The following is a 23,655-nucleotide window of genomic DNA, read 5'->3' as shown; positions in this document are numbered from 1 at the left end:
ATTTGTTCTTAACCAATTTGCCTAGTTAAATAAAGGTTAAATAAAAAATACATTAAAAAACTGTCAGATTGACATCATGATTCCTGAATATGAACAAGCTGTGTGATATTGTTGCATAGAACACATCTATAAAATACGTTCCTTATCAGGACAGAATTAAATTCAGTTTTTTCTTTTAGTGGCTGTTGAGCTTTACAGCAGAGACTAGAGGTATAAAGGGCACCCACATGTAGCCTATACTGTATGGCTGTCAGCTTAATGGTTCTCTAAGGTTCCATGAACTCAGTTTAGCAAAACCTGATGCTTAACATGAATTTACTAGTAACATTTAACATGTGATAAGATATTCACAAATCAGATCAAACTACAGAAAGTAACCTGATTTAAATATCCAAGTGGGATCTTATTTGTAACATTTTTTATCTCTGAATGATGATGAAGCAAATCCATGTGCTATGTTCTTTGGCCAATGGATGGCAGCATACATCCTTTCTATGTGCAGTTCTGGATTTCTGATTATCATGGTCTTGTATGATTCTGATTCTATATTGATTTATCAGAGTCATGCTATTAGTGTTGAGGAATGCTCAATAGTTGTCCAATTGTAAAATATGGATTTATGGATGATAGGGATGAATAGAGATTGATTCTCTGGAATTTTGGTGTGTATATATACCTATTCTCAATGATGACCGAAGGGCGATCATTTTTAGGATGTATTGTGAGTAGAATGACAGAGCCAACAAAACATTCTTTAACAACTTTCTTCAAAATGTAGGCTACACTTTATTTTAAACAAAAGTACAAAAACAAAAGCCAGTATTTACAATACTTGCATGGCAACATTTACCCTCTTTGGTCTTATTTCCAATTTGATGGTTTCAGATTAACTACAAAGTAGGAAACAAACAGCCAGCTGACAGTATGAGATATCATGTGGTAAATCTCATAGAAATATAATATAATTATTATTGTCAAATACCTGCAAGAAAGTACTATCAATTGTTCAGTACCTTTAAAACTAAGTGGTGGAATTTGTGAGAATAATTGAATATACCTAACAGAGATGCTAACTGTGTAATCTTGAACAATATAAATAGCGAAAAATAACCTAAACAAATCACAATTACATCCAGATCTGATATATTTACAGGTTCATTAAATGCTGCTCCTCCTAACCCTGACCTAAGTTGTGAAGTATACAACTGCTGGACAACTTGTCTCTTTCCACATAAAAAAAATGACATGAAAGCACAGAAATAAACACTATGAACACAACAAGACATATTCTGTAATGTAGTGGTTATGTTCAAACTAAACACAACCCACTGATACACAAACAGATGGTAAGAGTGTAATGGATGCCTAACAGCATCACTCAATCTCCTGATACTTTTGATGGTAAAAATGTTTTAAAAAATAAACAGGAACCATGAAACATGTCATGAAATAATTTGTACAACAGATCCTTTACTTCCTGCAATGCAAGGCGATGCATCTTGGTATAATGCTTAACTCATATTACCTTACAACACCCAAAGCTGTTTATGTAGCCTATACCCTTAGCCCTTTCATTAACATTTTCTACAATTTATTTTCCCAATGGAGACTACAAAAAATGGCAGTGTATGTGCCATTAAAAACGGACAAAATGCACTGACTGTGGTTGTGTTGATGGGTGTTTGGTTGTTTTGATGATATGGAACTGAGACGTAACTGCGGTGAATACCTTCAGCTCTTCGGGATGCATTGAGAGTCAGGGAGGTATAGGCCAATGTACACATCCTTACAGAAAAGGCAACTGGTCCAGTAATAATTCTACCAGCAATAATGTTAATTAAATCCAAGCCAAACACTCCAATTGTAATTTTTCTCAATTTGACCAAATCCCTCTTAACCAACACTTGAAACAAAAACTATTATAGTAGGAAGGTTAATGAATTTTATCTAGAGTGTAGACAATTTAGGCTTATGTACAAAACATATCCGTTCATTTTGCCAGTTTTTTTCATTCAATATTGAGAGGAAAAAAAGTTTTGTGTATAAGTCCGAATCCAAATGGTCTTCCTCCAATTCAATGCCCCCTTTCAAATTTTAACAGAAGTGTGCAAAATCTTCTAGTTGCTGCTTCCACACTGCAGAAAAATAAAAAGTGATGATGTTAACGGCATATTTTAATCTAAAACATAAGTAGCAAATATTCTTATATACAGTACTAGATGTGTTTTCAAAACAAGTTCTTTACCTTTTTTTCTCTCATTCTTTAAACATTTATTTTCTTTACACCTCAACTTTCTGGCTGTTCTCCTCCAGCTTCTCTTCTATTTTCTCCTCCAGTTTCTTGCTCTCCTCAGTGGATCCATCCTCCTTCTCACCGGTCTTCCAGCTGCCTTGCCTTTTAACACAAATCAGATTGTTTAACACTAATCACAGCCCTCCAATAATAATACATATATCACCATAACATGCTATATACGAATGGCATTTTGAATTGATGCACTTACTTGGATTTCTTCATGTACAGCCAGTATGCTAGACCCACAACTACAGTGGCCAGGAGCAGACCCACAATAACTCCCACCACCAACTTTGTCGTGTCACCCTCATCTGATGAGTCTGTAAAGGCACAGAGAGAGAGGAGAAACATCAGAAACTAGGAGAGAGAACATTCTGCAAATGACGAGACTGCAAAAAATACATTTTCGTACATGTATGCATAAACAGGGTTGGGTAGGCTACTTTCTGAATGTAATCCTTTATTTCAATTTCTTTTGAGTATTTAGTCATTTGTATTTCGCCGGCCTGAACTACTTCATCCAATGTATTTAGTAACAATATACTTTCTGGGCATGTAATTCTTTTCCAAAAATAAATCAAATACAAAATACATTTCTATACCATTTTTTTTAATAGCGGCCCACAATGTTGTGTCCCCCTTTCACCCTACATTGGTATCAGGAGTCTGCTGGCACAATGGTGTGACAAGAGTGTCTGATAAATGACCTAAATGTAAATGTAAAATGAACACTTGCAAAATATTTATTTTTGGTCATTTACCAGACTCTCTTATCACAATACCTATGTAAGAATGCTGTTCATTGACTACAGCTCAGCATTCAACACCAAAGTACCCTCCAAGCTCATCATAAAGCTGGAGGCCCTGGGTCTCAACCCCGCCCTGTGCAATTGGGTCCTGGACTTTCTGACCGGCCGCCCCCAGGTGGTGAAGGTAGGAAACAACATCTCCACTTCGCTGACCCTCAACACTGACGCTGACCCCCCCCCCCCCCCCCCCCCCCCCCGTACTCCCTGTTCACCCACAACTGTGTAGGCCATGCACGCCTCCAACTCAATCATCAAGTTTGCAGACGACACAACAGTAGTGGGCTTGATTACCAACAACCACAAGACAGCCTACAGGTAGGAGGTGAGGGCACTCGGGAGTGTGGTGTCAGGAAAATAAGCTCTCATTCAACGTCAACAAAACAAAGGAGATGATCATGGACTTCAGGAAACAGCAGAGGGAGCAGCCCCCTATCCACATGGAAGGGACAGCAGCGGAGAAGGTGTAAAGTTAAGTTCCTTGGCGTACATATAACAGACAAACTGAAATGGTCCACCCACACAGACAGTAGGAGGCTGAAGAAATTTGGCTTGTCACCCAAAACCCTGACAAACTTTTACAGATGCACAATCGAGAGCATCCTGTCGGGCTGTATCACAGCCTGGTACGGCAACTGCACCGCCTTCAACCGCAAGGCTCTCCCGAGGGTGGTGCGGTCTGCACAACGCATCACCGAGGGCAAACTACCTTCCTTCCGTGACACCTACAGCACCCAATGTCACAGGAAGGCCAAAAAGATCAAGGACAACAACCCCCCGAGCCACTGCCTGTTCACACCACTACCATCCAGAAGGCGAGGTCTGTACAGGTGCATCAAAGCTGGGACCGAGAGACTGAAAAACATCTTCTATCTCAAGGTCATCAGACTGCTAAACAGCAATCACTAACTGAGAGTGGCTGCTGCCTACACTGAGACCCAATCACTGGCCAATTTAATAAATTGATCACTAGTCACTTTAAACAAAGCCACATTAACTTCACTAGGGTAGGGGGCAGCATTCGGAATTTTAGATGAAAAGCGTGCCCAAATGAAAGGATATGCATATAATTGGTAGATTTGGATAGAAAACACTCTAACATTTCAAAAACTGTTCAAATAATGTCTGTGAGTACTGATATGGCAGGCAAAAACCTGAGGAAAATCCATCCAGGAAGTACTATTATTTTGAAAGGCTGTTATTCCATTGAAAGCCTATCCACCATACAAAGACTTAGGACCCTGTTCACGATCTCTATGGCTTCTTCTACATGTGGCTAGTCTTTAGGCATTGTTTCAGGCTTTTACTCTGAAAAATTAGGAAGATACAGCACTTTCAATGAGTGGACAGTGGACATTTCCAGACATTAGTCCAGCGCGTGATCGGGAGCGCGCCTTTCTTGTTTCTCCTTTTCTATTGATGAAGCTTTTGTCCGTTTGAAATATTATTGATTATTTATGACAAAAACAACCTGAGGATTGATTTTAAACATCTTTTGACATGTTTCTACGAACTTTTATTGTACTTTTTAGACTTTTCGTCTAGATATTGAGAGTGCACTTTGTGCCTTTGGATTACTGAACTAAACGCACCAACAAAACTGAGGTTTTTGGACATAAAGAGGGACATTATCAAACAAAACAAACATTTATTGTGTAACATGGAGTCCTGGGAGTGCCACCAGATGAAGATCATCAAAGGTAAGTGATTCACTTAATCGCCATTTCTGACTTTTGTGAGTCCTCTCCTTGGCTGGAAAATGTCTGTATGGTGTTTTGTGGCTAGGCGCTGTCCTAACATAATCGCATGGTGTACTTTTGCCGTAAAGCCTTTTTGAAATCTGACACAGCGGCTGGATTAACAAGACGTTTATCTTTAATCCTATGTATAACACTTGTATCTTTCGTCAATGTTTATGATGAGTATTTCTGTAATTTGATTTGGCTCTCTGCAATTTCACCAGATGTTATTTGAGACAATGCATTACTGAACATAACGCGCCAATTTAAACAGGTTTTTGGACATAAAAAGGGACTTTATTGAACAAAACGAACATTTATTGTGTAACATGGAGTCCTGGGAGTGCCACCAGATGAAGATCATCAAAGGTTAGTGATTCATTTAATCACTATTTCTGACTTTTGTGAGTCCTCTCCTTGGCTGGAAAATGTCTGTATGGTTTCTTGTGGCTAGGCGCTGTCCTAACATAATCACATGGTGTGCTTTCGCCGTAAAGCCTTTTTGAAATCGGACACTGTGGTTGGATTAACAAGAAGTGTATCTTTAAAATGGTGTACAGGGGCGGAAATCCCGGGGGGGACGGGGGGGACACGACCCCCCCATCCTGGGAAAAATATGATTTGTCCCCCCCAATATATCACTGAAACATAACTATGTAATTTAAATAATATTAATAATACGCAATGAAAGCAATTGTGCTGATTATAGACACTTAATAGCGCGTTTTTAAGTTTCAAAAGATTGCGACCCCCCCACCCTTTGCCTCACAATGGTTTGATCCACTGCCAGTTCCTTAGTTTTCAAGGTAACAGAGGGGTCGTATCTACTGTCTGAAAGGCACTCAATGAACGTAACTGACGTGAGGTTAATCTAGTCAATCGCGCACACAAACTAGCTGAATATGCAGAGCTAGCGCGCAAATATTAACTATTAAGCTAGCTAGTACCTATTCCATTTATGTTGCGTCGTCAAAGATGGAATCTTTGCTATTGTCAATTTATTCCAAGATCAGCATGCAGATGATGTAAGTTAGTGCTTCAAAGTCCCTGTGATAAGGTTCGCGATAAACTGAAGTCCAAACTGAACAGAACTACACTCTCTTCTACCATTGTCTTAAATATATTTAATGGTCTCGTTGCAAAAGCTAAATTGTCGCAAAGGAACTTTTATTTATTTATTTTATTTCACCTTTATGTAACCCGGGTAGCAAAGATTATAGCAAACACCACTGAAACTGAATTGGTGCTCGCTAGCTTTGCAAATTCAGCTATTGTTGGAAGCCAGCCAATATGAAACAAACTATTAAAATTACAAAAGGTTGCAGCATATGTTGTGTAAATGGTGAACTCATACAGCTGTCAACTCTTGTCATTTTAATCCGTTTCACATTTGCTAGCTACCTTTTAGATCGAAGCCCAAATAGAATGATAGAAGATGATAGAAGCCCATCTCCTACCTTAAATAACCTACACACTGTGTGTGTAGCCAGCCAGCCAGCCAGGTAGAAAAATGGCAGAAAAATAAAAGACGGACATCAGAGTATTTTTCAATACACCAAAACGCATAGTAAGAACCCTAGTAGCCTAATATCTCAAAGACTAGTTGATAAAATGTTCATAAGAAAGAAATTAAATTCTAATGGAAATGTTTCACAATGATGTCATTAGGCAGAGCAGGCAACAGATGGCACACAGACAGCAGAGTTGGGGACAGATATGCAGGGACAGACTGGCAGAGACAGGGAGTCTCAGGTAAGTTTGTTGAGTCTTTGTTTGGCAACATTATGAAAGGTTCTCCATTTTTTTGACTTGTAAAATAGGAACATAATTGGAAAATGCCATGGATACCCCCACTCTCAACTTAAACTGGTGACTGAACTAAGATTTGTTAAAGGCAATGGTATTGCTGTTGTGATTAGTTGTGTAGTTTTGGGTACCGGTAGTTAGGAGTACGGCAAACACCTTATTTCTTTGGTTCCTCAATATACATTTACAATATTACAATGTAGGCTATGTGTTACAGCACTACTTTTGGTGTCCCCCTCAGGAATTGCTCTTGAGAAAATTTCATGTAATTGTCCCCTCCAAAGTTGATATCAGATTTTCGCCCCTGATGGTGTATAATACTTGTATGTTTGAGGAATTTTAATTATGGGACTTCTGTTGTTTGAATTTGGCGCCCTGCAATTTCACTGGCTGTTGTCGAGGTGGGACTATAGCGTCCCAATGATACCAGAGAGGTTAATAATGTTTACATATCTTACATTACTCATATCATATGTACTGTATATACTGTATTTTATACCATCTATTGCACCTTGCCTATGCCACTCGGCCATCGCTCATCCATATATTTATATGTACAGTCGTGGCCAAAAGTTTTGGGAATGACACAAATATTAATTTCCACAACGTTTGCTGCTTCAGTGTCTTTAGATATTTTTTGTCAGATGTTACTATGGAATACTGAAGTATAATTACAAGCATTTCATAAGTGTCAAAGGCTTTTATTGACAATTATAGGAAGTTGATGCAAAGAGTCAATATTTGCAGTGTTGGCCCTTCTTTTTCAAGACCTCTGCAATCCGCCCTGGCATGCTGTCAATTAACTTCTGGGCCACATCCTGACTGATGGCAGCCCATTCTTGCATAATCAATGCTTGGAGTTTGTCAGAAATTGTGGGTTTTGTTTGTCCACCCGCCTCTTGAGGATTGATCACAAGTTCTCAATGGGATTAAGGTCTGGGGAGTTTCCTGGCCATGGACCCACAATATCGATGTTTTGTTCCCCGAGCCACTTAGTTTTCACTTTTGCCTTATGGCAAAAGTGCTGGAAAAGGCATTGTTGGAAAAGGCATTGTTCGTCACCAAACTGTTCCTGGATGGTTGGGAGAAGTTTCTCTCGGAGGATGTGTTGGTACCATTATTTATTTATGGCTGTGTTCTTAGGCAAAATTGTGAGTGAGCCCACTCCCTTGGCTGAGAAGCAACCCCAAACATGAATGGTCTCAGGATGCTTTACTGTTGGCATGACACAGGACTGATGGTAGCGCTCACCTTGTCTTCTCCGGACAAGCTTTTTTCTGGATGCCCCAAACTATCGGAAAGGGGATTCATCAGAGAAAACGACTTTACCCCAGTCCTCAGCAGTCCAATCCCTGTACCTTTTGCAGAATATCAGTCTGTCCCTGATGTTTTTCCTGGAGAGAAGTGGCTTCTTTGCTGCCCTTCTTGACACCAGGCCATCCTCCAAAGGTCTTCGCCTCACTGTGTGTGCAGATGCACTCACACCTGCCTGCTGCCATTCCTGAGCAAGCTCTGTACTGGTGGTGCCCCGATCCCGCAGCTGAATCAACTTTAGGAGACGGTCCTGGCACTGGCTGGACTTTCTTGGGCGCCCTGAAGCCTTCTTCACAACAATTGAACCGCTCCCCTCGAAGTTCTTGATGATCTGATAAATGGTTGATTTAGGTGCAATCTTACTGGCAGCAATATCCTTGCCTGTGAAGCCCTTTTTGTGCAAAGCAATGATGATGGCACGTGTTTCCTTGCAGGTAACCATGGTTGACAGAGGAAGAACAATGATTCCAAGCACCATCCTCCTTTTGAAGCTTCCAGTCTGTTATTCGAACTCAATCAGCATGACAGAGTGATCTCCAGCCTTGTCCTCGTCAACACTCACACCTGTGTTAACAAGAGAATCACTGACATGATGTCAGCTGGTCCTTTTGTGGCAGGGCTGAAATTTTGTGGAAATGTTTTTTTGGGGATTCAGTTCATTTGCATGGCAAAGAGGGACTTAGCAACTAATTGCAATTCTTCTGATCACTCTTCATAACATTCTAGAGTATATGCAAATTGCCATCATACAAACTGAGGCAGCAGACTTTGTGAAAATTAATATTTGTGTCATTCTCAAAACTTTTGGCCACGACTGTAGAAGCACAAGCATTTTGCTACACTTGCATTAACATCTGCTAACCATGTGTATGTGACCAATACAATGTGATTTGATTGTGCCAGCAGACTTATGATATCCACAGCAACTTACAGTCAGTGCATTCAACTAAGGTTGATAAACAACAACAACATCTCACAGTAATGGCAAGTAAAATGCTCAGGTGGAACAAACTTAACTTGAGTCCCATAGTCACGCCGGTGCATTTTGGACTTCTAACCCCTTTAAAACATTGTGTGTTTGAGCTCCAGACTACTGCTGCATTAGATTCTTCTATTTCTTTTGCATCCACTGATACTAACCATTAGTGTGTGTAATTAACAGGGACTGTGCTGGAACGGTGTTTGTGAAACAAGGGCAGATCCCAAAAGTGGTTCTTCTCACAAAAACGTCTGTAAAGTCAGAACGGTTTGAGCTACAAACTATTATGACCCATCTATACAGACCACAGGAGAATGGTGGCACCTTCATTGGGGAGGACAAGCTTGTGGTAATGGCTGGAGCGGAATCGGTGGAATGGTATCATGGTTTACATGTGCTTGATGCCGTTTCATTAGCTCCGATCCAGTCCTTATTATGAGCTGTCCTCCCCCTCAGCAGCCTCCACTGTCTGAGACTCTCACTAACACCTTTTGCTCTATGATGCTCACAAGCCATTGTTTTGTGTTCTACCTGTAGCCATGGTTGTCCTGAAAAGAAAATGGTAAAAACACTTCAATGTGAGGATAAATATGAGGGCAGTGCAAGCAGATTAATGAAAGCATAGGACCAATGGAGTTAAACATGCCTTTTTTGCTGAATTAAATGTCATTAAGAAAATTGAAAGGTGTCATAATGTATGTTTTCGCAAACATCCTTTCTAAATGTAATCCAAGAGGTAATCATCAAAATGTTTGTTATTTGACAAATCAAATCAAGTCAAATCAACGTTTATTTGTCACGTGCGCCGAATACAACAGGTGTAGACCTTACAGTGAAATGCTTACTTACAGGCTCTAACCAATAGTGTGAAAAAAAAAGGTATATGTGTGTGTGTGTAGGTTAAGTAAAGAAATAAAACAACAGTAAAAAGTCATTTGAAAATGAGAGTAGCAAGGCTATATACAGACACCGGTTAGTCAGGCTTATTGAGGTAGTATGTACATGTGGGTATGGTTAAAGTGACTATGCATATATGATGAACAGAGAGTAGCAGTAGCGTAAAAGAGGGATTGGCGGGTGGTGGGACACAATGCAGATAGCCCGGTTAGCCAATGTGCGGGAGCACTGGTTGGTCGGGACAATTGAGGTAGTATGTACATGAATGTATTGTTAAAGTGACAATGCATATAAGATAAACAGAGAGTAGCGGGGGGGGGCACACAATGCAAATAGTCCGGGTCACCATTTGGTTACCTGTTCAGGAGTCTTATGGCTTGGGGGTAAAAACTGTTGAGAAGCCTTTTTGTCCTAGACTTGGCACTCCGGTACCGCTTGCCATGCGGTAGTAGAGAGAACAGTCTATGACTGGGGTCTTTGACAATTTTCAGGGCCTTCCTCTGACACTGCCTGGTGTAGTGGTCATGGATGGCAGGCAGCTTTGCCCCAGTGATATACTGGGCCGTACGCACTACCCTCTGAAGTGCCTTGCGGTCGGAGGCCGAGCAATTGCCATACCAGGCAGTGATGCAACTGGTCAGGATGCTCTCGACTCTTATCCAGAGCAATGTACAGTAGTGAGTACATAGATTTTCATATTTGTTTGTACTGGGCCCCCATGGGAATTGAACCAACAACCCTAGCAACACAAATGCCATGCTCTACCAACTGAGCCACACAGGACCATATAGTTTTTCCAAAGTATCTGTAATCTGATTACAACATTTTTGCTGGAAACATAAAACATTTTTTTTTGTAATCAGATTACATGTAACTGTTAAAAGTTACTGCCCAAACCAGTGTATAAATGTCAATGAATGGCCTCCAGAGTGGTGCAGTGGTCTAAGGCACAGTGCTACCTGTGCCACTAGAGATCCTGATTCGAGTCTAGGCTCTGTCGCAGCCAGCCGCGACCGGGAGACCCATGGGGCGGCGCACAATTTTTCCAGCGTCGTCCAGGTTAGGGGAGGGTTTGGCCGGCAGGGATGTTCTTGTCCCATCACGCACTAGTGACTCCTGTGGCGGGCCAGGTGCAGTGCATGCTGACACGGCCGCCAGGTGTATGGTGTTTTTCTCCGACACATTGGTGCGGCTGACTTCCGGGTTAAGTGGGCATTATGTCAAGAAGCATTGCGGTTTGGTTTCGGAGTACGCACAGCTCTCGACCTTCACCTCTCCTGAATCCGTATGGGAGTTGCAGCAATGGGACAAGACTGTAACTACCAATTGGATACCATGAAATTGGGGAGAAAATGGGGTAAAAAAAAAAAAAAAAATAAAATGTGAATGAATACATATGGATGAATGAATAAGGTATACACAAACATGCCACAAAATTAGATGGTTGTTATACAATTTGTAACCTTCTGTATATGATTTAAATAAATGTATCACTGACTACATACGAACAGTATGCAAACCCAGTTTACCCCTAAGCCATGTGTGAAAATGTGATCTGTTCCCTGTGAACGTGTAATAAATAGAATTTTGGCAAATGAAAGAATAGATAACATTGAGAGATTTTGTCAGGATGCTGGTGGCTCCACTCCTTCTGATCCTCAGAATTTGTATGTTTATCTTACCAAATATTTCCTACATCCCCAGCACCACATCTTGTTGTTGAACAGATTTTCAGCAGTGGGGACATTTCTGGATGCTGTTAATCTGATATTGTGCTCTGAAGGGTATAATACACAATAGCAGATTCCACTTTCTCTGGGAATCCTATATATTTTCTACAGAATCCCTCCTCTCCTCCCTCTTGCTACAGGAAATGATAAAGAAGACCATCACAACTTACCTTGTTTATCCATTCTCACCTCCTCAAATACTGAAATCAGATATAAAGGGATATTAACGTCCAACCCAGAAATCAATTAAGTATACTGTATAATGTCATTGGTCAGACAGTGTGTTATTGGCTATGTTAGACTCTAGCTTGAGTGTAACGCTGTGAGTTGTGTAGATTTTCCGGTCGCATGCAAACTGAGAACTTGACGTCAGAGGGGGGAAAGGATAGAGTCCAGCATCCCGACAAACAGACCAAAAGTGAGGGAGTCGAATGAAAAAGGGACAAATGCTTTTCAAAACACACAAAGATGAGTGAGATATGGCTGTCTATACTGATTTATCTATTCAAATACCGCAGAAACCAAAGGGAGATTATTATTGCCAAGGAGCATGCATAGTATGCCCAGTATGCATACTAGCATGTTTTAGGTTGGCTAGAGACAAGAACTAGGCCCCCATGGCCAAGGTTCCCTCCATAAAACAGTTCCATATTATTTGACTAATCATCATGCATACAGACAGTGGGTGAGTTTGTTAGTGTCGGAAGAGGGTGATAGACCAGAACCACACAAGAATTAGTGAGTTACCCTTTAGAGAGGAAGGAAGGGGATAGGGCAGGGAATTGTAGGCCATACCACCACACTGTACTTACAGGTCGACACGTTAATAGTCCTGGTGTCCTGGCCATGCTCATTGGACACAGTGCAGACAACGGTCAGGTTGACTGTAGGCACAATGGTCAGCTTGTGTGTGATCTTTCCATTGACATAGGGACTTTCATCAGCCTGAAAATCAAATAGACTCAGTTAGTGTACAATGGCTTATCTTATATCTTGTGTATCTGATAGAGATTTAACGATGGCAGAACATAGCTGCTTCCTCTTCAGTAATAGGCATAATGAACATTGCTAGAATCAAATAAAATATGTGCATTTGATGTACTATCACTAGGAGGTGGTGTTGTATTTTTGTGAGGCTCAACCTACTCCTGATAAGGAGTACCTATCAGGGCATAGAGGGAGGTGACTAGAGAAACCCCCAGACACACAGGCAAACAGTGTGCGTCTGCTATGAAAAGAGCCTGCACTAAGCTTACATTTGATCTCTTATCCTATTTACTGTTTTAAAGAACTCTTTATCACACAATAAGAGACGAAAGACTAAACTTTGAATGCACTGGTGTGTTTGTCCCCAGATGCGCAGCAATGTGGGCTGTGACTAAATTACTGTGTGTGAGTGACTCAGCCTTAGAATAGTCATTGAAAGAGGTCAGTGCCGCCTTGGATTGGATTAGTCATGCAGACCCAATGGGTGTGTGCGTGGTCATGAGCCATGACCACGCACACACACACACACACACACACACACACACACACACACACACACACACACACACACACACACACACACACACACACACACACACACACACACACACACACACACACACACACACACACTGACAGCTGCACATCATCTCACGCTGGCTCATTGTGTAGCTGTGCTATCAGTGCACACACAGGTACGCCAAGAACAAAAAGCCTTTGTCTTCATGACAGACTAATGCATAATAAACGTGGTGTGCATCTGAGAGAAGGAAACCTAACTACAAAAACACTGAGCCCATCCATTTGGAAAGTGTCAGTCAGAAAAGTTTCAAGAAGACAAGTTACTTAGGAAGTCACAAATAGCAACATAGTGAAAAATATTATGGGGGAAGTTTCTGTCTGTCTGAAATAGAGTGTGGAGAGTAAAACACCACAAGCACTGATTCACTACAAAGACATCCAAAGGTTCATTGACCGTAAACCTCCCAGATTTAGAGTTCCCTGGCTTCCTGACAGATTCCAATAAAAGGAAGCTTAAAATGACTATTTTTATAAGGTCAGAAGCTGCTTTCATATGGGCAGTAACACATCCGGAAAGATGGCGAGGATTTGTGTGTTCCGTTCCGTTCATGTGGTGACACGCCACACAAAAATCGGTGCATGGCACAAAGTGTTGCTTTGAGAGAATTCCAGAGAGACTAATGATTTTGTGAGTCTTTGCTGCAATTCCAAGATAGATAAGGTTGTTGTGCGTTTTACAGTAACTGATGGATAAATACAGTATGTGTGGTCTGTAAAATGAATGTCTCTATGGGTGTGAAGTCTTATGGCGCCTCCTGTGTGTCAGTGGAGTGTCCTGGCGCCTTAGTGAAGATGTCTGTGTTTGTTCATACCGAGGTGCCGTTGACGCTCCAGGCCACAGTGGGTTTGGGGGAGCCCTCAGCCTCGCAGGTAAGTACCTTGTGCTGGCCGTCCTCGCTGCGCCGCTTGGCCACCCGCCGAATGACTGGAACACCTGCAAGAAGACGCACGGCCTCCTCAGCTACACCAGAACGAACAAGAAAATGATCACACCATGCCATGCCACAACACCACATGAGGTATGGACAACACAAACAAATATGGAGAAAGCCTCTTCCTCAAGTGAGACTGGGGAATCGGGATCTTTGAATAAAAATCTCTATCATTAGGAACAAGTACAAAAATCGATTTTTGAGAAACAGTGTTGAATGTGCCCAGTAACAACAGAAAAGCCATATCTGAGTAACTGTCACAAAGTCTTTACCTTCAACGACCAGCTCAAAAGAGGCTTTCTTGATGAGAGCACCCATGGTGACCACAACCTCATACTTTCCAGAATCAGAGTAGGTCAGCTTGTCAAATTTGGGACTACTGTCCAGCTTGCCATTGTCCTGAAATGAAAGAGTAAGACCGACAATTACCAGACACTCTTATTCAGAGAAACAAGGGTTAAGTGCCTTGCTCAACAGAGCATCAACATATTTTTCACACAGTCAGCTCAGGGATTTCAACCATCAACCTGTCGGTTATCTGCCCAACACTCTTAACCACTAGGCTACCTTCACCTACATTAAAATGATGAAAAACATGTGAAGTCATCTTATCGCTTTGAGAAGGTTTTATCACCCATTTCCAACCAAAAACATACATCTTGCCTTATAATAACTTTGGTACTGTTAAGTCTTACCTTAGTCCAAGACACCTTAAGATCTCCAGATGCATGGGTCTGCAGGGTCAGAGTCAAGCCTTCGCCAAAGCTCTTCATAACCTTCCCTGAGGGGCTCAAACTCATATCCAAGTCTGAAAGGGAGAAAGGGAGGAGGACACACTGTAAACAGGCAGTTTAACAGTCTGGAGGAGAAGGGGCCTCAGCACTCCAGTTGAAAACCATATCAGCTCCCTACAGAAGCCCCAGCACTTCCTCATTGATCCAGCTTATTTAACGCATTAAAGGACCTGAGCTCTCCAAGCATTTTCACCTCACAGCATGAGAGGCTTCTATTCTCTATAACAAACCGTATGTCCTTTCCTGCTGAGGGATGAGTTTGCAAACGGAAATATACTCTGACAATGTTCCCCTTTGAGAAAACTAACCCTAATGAGGTTATACAGCCGGACATAAAATGAATTATGAATTAGATGATGAGTAATGCAATCTATAACAGGAGGAAGTGGGCTATCATTATGGCTGGTATTTCCCATGAATTCATTGCTGGCCTAGCATTTTTAAAGAAATTGCTGGCAGTATCTCAGTTGAAGATAATACGTAACTTAATTGAAGAACCCATAATCAATAACTTAAACCATTGATCAAGATATCTGTAGATAAAGAGTGACTTACAATTGATGGTAATGTTCTTGGAGTCTTCCATCTTGGCATTGTCAATGATAGAACACTTGTATTCCCCTGTGCTTTCACGTGTGACATCAGTCACAGTGTAGGAGTCAGAGTTCTCCACCTTCACCACCTTTCCCTTTAGGAACATACGAATACATTTTGAAACTCTCAGATGGGCTTGAGTCTAGGTTAATGTAGCGCTTTAAAGACATGGTGGATGGTGTAGGATGTGTAGAGTTTGACCAGGTGTAGGGTTTGACTGGGTTATAGAGGACAACAGCAGTAGAAGGCAAGTAATTAATGGGATCAGAGTAGGAACTAAGGGCATACAGTATGCCAGGTTGGGTTTCTGGTTGTGTGGGAGGGTATTGAAGTCATATCATTGAGAGCTTGCCAGAATGTGGAAGTTGAAGCTGGTGGGAGGTGGGTTCCCGTCGGCCTTGCACTTCAGAGTCATATTGGCTCCTTCCATTAGGGGCCCTTTCGAAATGACATGCAGACTGATCCTCTCTGTGGGGTCTGTTGGGAGAGGACAGAGATACAGAACAGGAGAGAGAGAACAGGAGCAAGTGAACAGCAGAGAGTGAATAGCAGAGAGAGAAAGAGCGAGAGAGAGAGAGAGAGAGAGAGAGAGAGAGAGAGAGAGAGAGAGAGAGAGAGAGAGAGAGAGAGAGAGAGAACAGGGGTCAGAGAGGAGGAGGACACAGTCAGGCTGAGACCTGGCACACAGTTTTATTTTTTTATTTCACCTTTATTTAACCTGGTAGGCCAGTTGAGAACAAGTTCTCATTTACAACTGCGACCTGGCCAAGATAAAGCAAAGCAGTGCGACACAAACAACAACACAGAGTTACACATGGAATAAACAAACATACAGTCAATAATACAATAGAAAATGTCTATATACAGTGTGTGCAAATGAGGTAGGATAAGGGAAGTAAGGCAATATATAGGCCATAGTGGCAAAATAATTACAATATAGCAATTAAACACTGGAGTGATAGATGTGCAGAAGATGAGTGTGCAAGTAGAGATGCTGTGGTGCAAAGGAGCAAAATAAATAACAGTATGGGGATGAGGTAGTTGGATGGGCTATTTACAGATGGGCTATGTACAGGTGCAGAAATCTGTGAGCTGCTCTGACAGCTGGTGCTTAAAGCTAGTGAGGTAGATATGAGTCTCCAGCTTCAGTGATTTTTGCAGTTCGTTCCAGTCATTGGCAGCAGAGAACTGGAAGGAAAGGCGGCCGAAGGAGGAATTGGCTTTGGGGTTGACCAGTGAAATATACCCTCTGGAGCGCGTGTTACGGGTGGGTGCTGCTATGAAGACCAGAGGTCCAGAGGCCAGAGGTCCGGACAACAGGCCCTCCAATTTGACACACTGAACTCTGTCTGAGAAGTAGTTGGTGAAGCAGGCAAGGCAGTCATTTGAGAAACCAAGGCTGTTGAGTCTGCCGATAAGAATGTGGTGATTGACAGTGACCCTGGACAGACAGGGCTTCTGAGACCGTCACAGGGCGCATACTAGCCAAGCTAGTGAAGTCCTCAGGGCTGTACACTCCATTTCTGAGTGTGTTCCTGTGGCGATGGCTGCTTTTGAATGCAGCGGTGGAGCTGTTCGAATGGCAGTCACACCCCGAGGCTCTAGACAAAAAGCTCCTTTCAAACGTCAGTGGTACTGCTCCAGACGAGCCAAATTCCCCACATTTCTTTAAAAACAGGATTCAAACAGCATCTGAGCCCTGTCCTATTTAAAGGGCCATCTAGAGCAAATAACATCGACTATGCTATTCCTTGAACGCTATGCTCCAAATCACTCCCACAACAGACTCATGCTGACCTCATTTTTAAATTAGTGCCATTATGGTGTCATTGTTGTTGTCTGTCTGGGCTGCAAAAAAAAAGCCATAGAGGCACAAATTATCCGACTATAACTTGAAAATAAAATAGCCATCAATCTGGTTGTCGATACACTAACTGCTGATGCTGAGGCTGATAGCAGATCAATAGCCTTCCTAGGACAACCAGCGGTTAGGGAAGTTGTGTCGGTTAGTTGAGGCAGTTACGGTAGTTGGGGTAGCTTGGGTAGTTTAGGTAGTAAGGGTAGTTGAGCCAGTTTGAGGTTGGTTTGGTCAGTTTAGGTCTTTGGGGCAGTTGGGCTAGTTTGGGTAGTTGGAGAAGTTTGGTGGCTCTCTGGTTACTTACAGGTGACAGTGAAGGAGACTGGAGAGGACAAGGTATTCAAAGCCCCACAGGTGAACAGAGCTGCTGTGTCTCCCTTCTCAGCTGTGTACTGCAGAGTGGAGGAGGTGGTGGTGAGGCCAGTGACTTCGTCCACCTTTACGTTGGAACTGATTATAATGCCTAAAAATCACAACAATACTGATTAGAAATTGTATGGTCACAGAGTAGCCTACAGACACACAGATAAATAATAATATGATCACCAAGTCACTGACATTTTAGATCCTGTAGAAACAGACACATTTATGAGTATTGAAGAAAATATGTAGCTCTAGAGGTGATATTTCACTGCTCGGTTCTTGTGGAATCTCACACTGAACAAGTGAAATGTGTGAATATGCAATCTTCATTATTTACCACTTGTAAATAATCCATCAGAATTTCAATAACGTACCTTTCCCATCAGCCACCAGAGGTTTCTTGTTCTTGAACCATGTGATGCTGGCAGCTGGGTTGGCATCAGAGGTTCTGCATTGCCCTAGCTGTGCAGATGATAAAACAAAGTGAGGAAAAAAAGCTGCAAAATCCTCTTTTAGAACAGTCCACAAGGGCATACAAAAGGTTGGAAAATCCTTATGTTATGAAAGTAGCCCAGTAAAATTCCAATATTTTTGTTTCTAAATTTATCAAATATCTGTGCAAACTAGCTCTCATCTATGTTGGCTCTACTGCATTTGTGAACTCCTCTCATGTAGCATGAAATGCCCAAAGCATTTTAAACCCCCTCTTAGATCCCATTCTGCTGTTTGCTAATTCATCAGGATCACTTCAAATCTCTCATCATTCCAGCAGCACCGTCCTTCTTTAGTTTGCCTCAAGATACTTCATCTGCAATGAAGGATTTCCCTTGATATTCCTGCTTAATATAATGTAGGCATAAGCAAAGCACATGATGAACCTACCTGGGTTGGTTTGCCAATCTCCAGCTCTGTGGCTAGGGCTGTGATCTCCACTCCGGTTGGAGCCTCTGTAGAACACCGTTCATAACATTAACTAGCTGTAGGCAACTCAGAGAGCACTCACTATCACCAGGGCTAACCATAATAATATCACACAGCACAGCACAGCATTGAATTGTACCTCAAAGGCCCATTCCATAGCATGCATTAGTATGGCTGCACTATTGCCCTTATGTACTCACTGTGGATAAGGAGTTTGACTGGGTATTCTGAGATGTCAGCCCCAGCCACCACCATGCAAGTAAAAGTCTTCTCGTCCTTCAGTGTTGCTGCAGCAATCAGCAGGCTGGAGTTTTCGGCCATGCTGACACGGTCCTTGTACTTGTCAGTGGCTATGACAGAGGCGTCCTGGTCTTTAAGCTGGGTCAGCAGGTCTCCATCGTCCTGTAAATATAAAACAGCTTGCGTTTTAAAAACTTAGCTAATGGAGCTGCACTACTTTAAGACTGTCTTGGTATAAAAACCATTGAACAAAACATGCACCCACTAATGGTGCAGGCGCTAAATAGACTTAGTTTATGACTTATTAATAGCTATTTTAGAATATCAACCATTATTTTTACACTGTTGCTGCTGTGGATGCTTGAAGGTGTAAAGAGGACATGTATACATATAGTATACAAAATATTACATCTCCTTGTGGTTTTCACAGTGGAAATATACTTAAAGGTGTATATGTGTGTCCAGACATTTGATTTTATTAGGATCTTTTAGTCTTCATTTGGACTAATCTTCCAAGAGTCCTTAAACATTAAAATACAGTTTATAATACAATCACATTTTCACATATAACACACTGTTACAAACAACAGGCATAAAACACTGTCATATTGACCAGATAAATACTCTAACAGTCTGAAAAGTTAGATTTGTTCCTTCATCTACCATAGCCCTGTACAACCTTCCAATGTATTATATTTAAATGGTTCTAATGTATTGTTTGAATTTATATATTAAAAGGTTTCTGGTTTGCTCAGATAAATGATTCAATTTCTTTATTGCTCTGAATCTAAATGTTATTTAGCCTATTTCTCTTTTCTGCCGGGATAACACATAGACGGTGGACAATCTATTCCTAGTATTGACTGAATGTCTGTCTCTTACTAACTGAATACTTTTGTGAATGGAGTTTGGCCGTTTTAAATGGTGTACATTGTGATATAAAATAAGCATGTTTTTTATTGATTGATGACCACCCAAGAGCAATGTGCATGACTCCAACAGAAGAATCATATCTCCACCCTCCTAATCTCACCTGCTGATTAGGAGATGATCGTGGACTTCAGAAAACAGCAGAGGGTGCACCCCTCTATCTACATCGACGGGACCGCAGTGGAAAAGGCGGAAAGCTTCAAGTCCCTTGGCGTACACATCACTGACAAACTGAAATGGACCACCCACACAGACAGTGTGGTGAAGAAGGCGCAACAGAGCCTCTTCAACCTCAGGAGGCTAAAGAAATTTGGCTTGTCACCTAAAACCCTCACAAACTTTTGCAGATGCACAATTGAAAGCATCCTGTCGGGCTGTATTACCGCCTGGTATGGCAACTGCACCGCCCGCAACCACAAGTCTCTCCAGAGGGTGGTGCGGTCTGCCCAACGCATTACCGGGGGCAAACTACCCGCCCTCCATGACACCTACAGCACCCGATGTCACAGGAAGGCCAAAAAGATCATCAAGGACATCAACCACCCGAGCCACTGCTTGTTCACCCCGCTATCATCCAGAAGGCGAGGTCAGTACAGGTGCATCAAAGATGGGACCAAGAGACTGAAAAACAGCTTCTATCTCAAGGCCATCAGACTGTTAAACAGCCATCACTAGCACATTAGAGGCTGCTGCCTATAGGCATAGACTATAAATCACTGGCCACTTTAAGGAATGGAACACTAATCACTTTAATAATGTTTACAAATCTGGCATTACTCATCTCATATGTATATAATGTTTTCTATACTATTCTACGGTATCTCATTCACTTAATAATGTTTTTCATATCTTGCATTACTCATCTCATATGTATATATTGTATTCTATACTATTCTACTGTATCTTAGTCCGTTCTGCTCTGACATCGCTCGTCCATATGTATATTGTCTTAATTCATTCCTACTTAGATTTGTGTGTATTGGGTATATGTTGTGTAATTTGTAAGATATTACTTGTTAGATATTACTGCACTGTTGGAGCTAGAAGCACAAGCATTTCGTTACATCCGAAATAACATCTGCTAATCACGTGTATATGACCAATAACATTTGATTTGATGATGCATTTCCCCAGACCACAGAACAGTAGTTCACCTGACTCCCAATTAATGCTTGGGTTGTTAGCTTAAGAATCTTTCCCGGTAAATATTTAGCTATCCTTCTGATCATGCATGGAGTTATTTTTTTATATTTTTTATTTTTTATTTTTTACATATATTAGTTATTTGAGACGACCATGAAAGGAGTTGTTTAGCTGCACACCAAGTAGTTTGGTTTCTGCCACTTCCTCAATTTGTACTCCCCCAAGCTTAATTGCATCCCATTCTGTGTTGGCCTTTTCCTGGTGGAACAGACCAACATAACATTGGTTTTCTTGACATTCAAAACAAGTTTGTTCCGGAAAACCCACTCCCTGATATTTCCAAGATCTACTTGTAGCTTGCTGTACCGATTGTTTGCTGTATAAATTGTAGTATCATCTGCAAATATAGTAGCTTGAGTTTCAGATAAAGCATAGGAAGGTCGTTGGTATATATTAAGTAAATAAGTGGCCCAAGGCAGCTGCCCTGCGGTACTCCACAGTTTACAGCATGAGGGGAAGAAAACAACCCATTGATATACTGTAGGTGGACTGTTTCCTGTCAGTTAGATATGACTGTACCCAATTCAATACTGCCCCCTTAAACCCATAATGCAATAATTTTGTCCCAGTGATTTAGTGAGCCACTAAATCAAATGCTGCACTGAAATATAAAAATAGTACACCCACAAACCTGCCATTATCCATAGCATTCATATCAACCAATGCAGTGGTAGTGGAATGTTTTTTGCAATAAGCATGCTGATCGGCTGTGATCAGATCATTATTTTCCAGATACTCCCATATTTGTCTACACACAATACTAGACTGATTGGTTGACTATTGGCAGGAGTAATGGGTTCTTTGCCGTCTTTCGGATTGGCCACAGTTTAGCATTCTTCCAAACATTTGGAAATTTCCCCTTTTCCAGTGACCAATTAAATATGTATTTCAGTGGAGCTGCAATCTGGGGAGCAGTATAGTAAAGTCAAAAATTGTCCATAAGATCATCATCTGTAGATTAACCATAGGTAATGACTTTAACAGGTTTAACACCTCCTCTGCTGACACCAATGGTAGACTAAAATAACATTTTTTTTTGCTCATAGTCATCAGTCCTTTGGCTTGTTTGGAAGAATGGGTGTTTACATTATCCCTCAGTAAATTAGTTTTCTTTGTAAAACAATCTGCAAAATGATTGGCAATATCAGCTGGTTCTGTTACTGTTCTCCAGTCAACCTCCACACTAGATGGGCATGATGAAATAGATTTACCAAGTAAGCCCATAACTGTATTCCATACCTTTTTTTAATCATTAATACAATCAATAAAAGCATGTTTGTAAAATATATATTTTCTCTTGCGATTTAATTTAACTGCATAATTACGTGGTGTTCTATAATTATGTTCACCAATTTCTAGTTTATGGGCAAGACAAAAGATTTAAGTGCCTATGAACGGGATGTGGTATCGGTTTGAGTGTGTCAAGAACTGCAACGCTGCTGGGTTTTTCACGCTCAACAGTTTCCTGTGTGTATCAAGAAAGGTTCACCACCCAAAGGACATCCAGCCAACTTGACACAACTGTGGGAAGCATTGGAGTCAACATGGGCCAGCATCCCTGTGGAACACTTTCGACACCTTGTAGAGTCCATGCCCCAACAAATTGAGGCTGTTCTAAGGGCAATAGGGGGAGCAACAAAATATTAGGAAGGTATTCATAATGTTTTGATACACTCAGTGTTTATGAACAACTTACGTATTTCCATTTGGTCATGAACAGGTCCTTTGGTTTGGGCGCTCCATTGTTGCATGGCACCTCAATGGTCTCTCCATACAGGCCGATAACTGTATCCATACCGCTCACTGAGAGAGAGTGAAAAACACATGGTTATTTTTTACTCAGTCTTTGGGAAAATGTGATTTATATTTAACACAGCCCAAGATCTATTGACATTCAAATGGATTCAGGTCTTACTGATTTTTGTGGGGAATTCCAGCTCATCTTCATAAATATTTCTAATCTAACAGGTTGTTAATTGACAGGTGTCTGTCTACCTTATAGCACATTAACGAAATGCACAAGGGTAGTCAATGTTTGAAATTGCTTATTTACAGCCACTTTACTTCACAACCTTTCCCGCCCCCAATATGTTGCTGTGGAGACAAAGTCCAGCATGAGAGAGAGGGAAAAAACAGGGGACTGAGGGGAGGGATAGTCACACAGGCATAGAGAGAAAAAAAGAGGTCCTCCATGGTTCAACTGATTACAAGGTGTTGCTCAGCTAGCCATAAACAGCACTCACATTTCAGCCTTTCCAGAGTTCAGGTCAGGGTTAGGTGGTGTGTAGGAAAGGAAATGACATAGGAGAGCCATGGAACCAATAAAACCCCTTGAACGGAGGCTAAAGGACGGCAATTTACATACTGTACCTGCTAGATTTACTGGTAAAAAGCCTTAACCCCATACGTAAACAATTAACTAAGTACTCAACTGTCCAGATCAATTTTACATTCAAACCTAAATTGATCACCTCCATTGCAACATCAGGGGATCTAATCTCCCCAACAAAAGCAGCACCAGCAGGGTATGCTATCTTTACAGATGCTCGCTACACTGTTTACACATGCCACTTCAATATAGTGTTGTTTTTTTCCCCAATGAAAAACACAGAAATAAAAACATTTTTTGGCAGAGCTGAAGTTCCTGTCAGCAAGCAGTAAGTAACCATTAGAAGTGTTTTCAT

General features: G+C 41.4%; 1 protein-coding gene across 2 annotated transcripts in view; it reads right to left on the bottom strand.

The window, feature by feature from the left end:
• Positions 1-762: 762 nt before the first annotated feature.
• Positions 763-23,655, bottom strand: part of LOC106613009 (CD166 antigen homolog A) — a 66,829-nt gene continuing 43,936 nt past the window's right edge. The window contains exons 2-16 of one of the 2 annotated variants that reach the window (XM_014214821.3): positions 22,668-22,774; positions 18,799-19,000; positions 18,560-18,624; positions 18,052-18,139; positions 17,619-17,777; positions 15,809-15,933; positions 15,418-15,550; positions 14,764-14,876; positions 14,341-14,467; positions 13,949-14,070; positions 12,380-12,512; positions 11,738-11,767; positions 2,505-2,616; positions 2,246-2,395; positions 763-2,135 (exon numbers count right to left, since the gene is read on the bottom strand). In XM_014214821.3, coding sequence (XP_014070296.2) covers positions 2,281-2,395; positions 2,505-2,616; positions 11,738-11,767; positions 12,380-12,512; positions 13,949-14,070; positions 14,341-14,467; positions 14,764-14,876; positions 15,418-15,550; positions 15,809-15,933; positions 17,619-17,777; positions 18,052-18,139; positions 18,560-18,624; positions 18,799-19,000; positions 22,668-22,774 — 1,631 coding nt within the window. In that variant the 3' untranslated portion in view covers positions 763-2,135; positions 2,246-2,280. The remainder of the gene's footprint in view (positions 2,136-2,245; positions 2,396-2,504; positions 2,617-11,737; positions 11,768-12,379; positions 12,513-13,948; positions 14,071-14,340; positions 14,468-14,763; positions 14,877-15,417; positions 15,551-15,808; positions 15,934-17,618; positions 17,778-18,051; positions 18,140-18,559; positions 18,625-18,798; positions 19,001-22,667; positions 22,775-23,655) is intronic. The other variant, XM_014214822.3, reaches the window with a different exon arrangement.

This window comes from Salmo salar, chromosome 09 (genome assembly GCF_965601325.2).
Source record: "Salmo salar chromosome 09, fSalSal1, whole genome shotgun sequence".
Taxonomy (NCBI): domain Eukaryota; kingdom Metazoa; phylum Chordata; class Actinopteri; order Salmoniformes; family Salmonidae; genus Salmo; species Salmo salar.
Note: the sequence above shows the minus strand (reverse complement) of the source record. Positions and strands in the feature narration are given on the sequence as shown.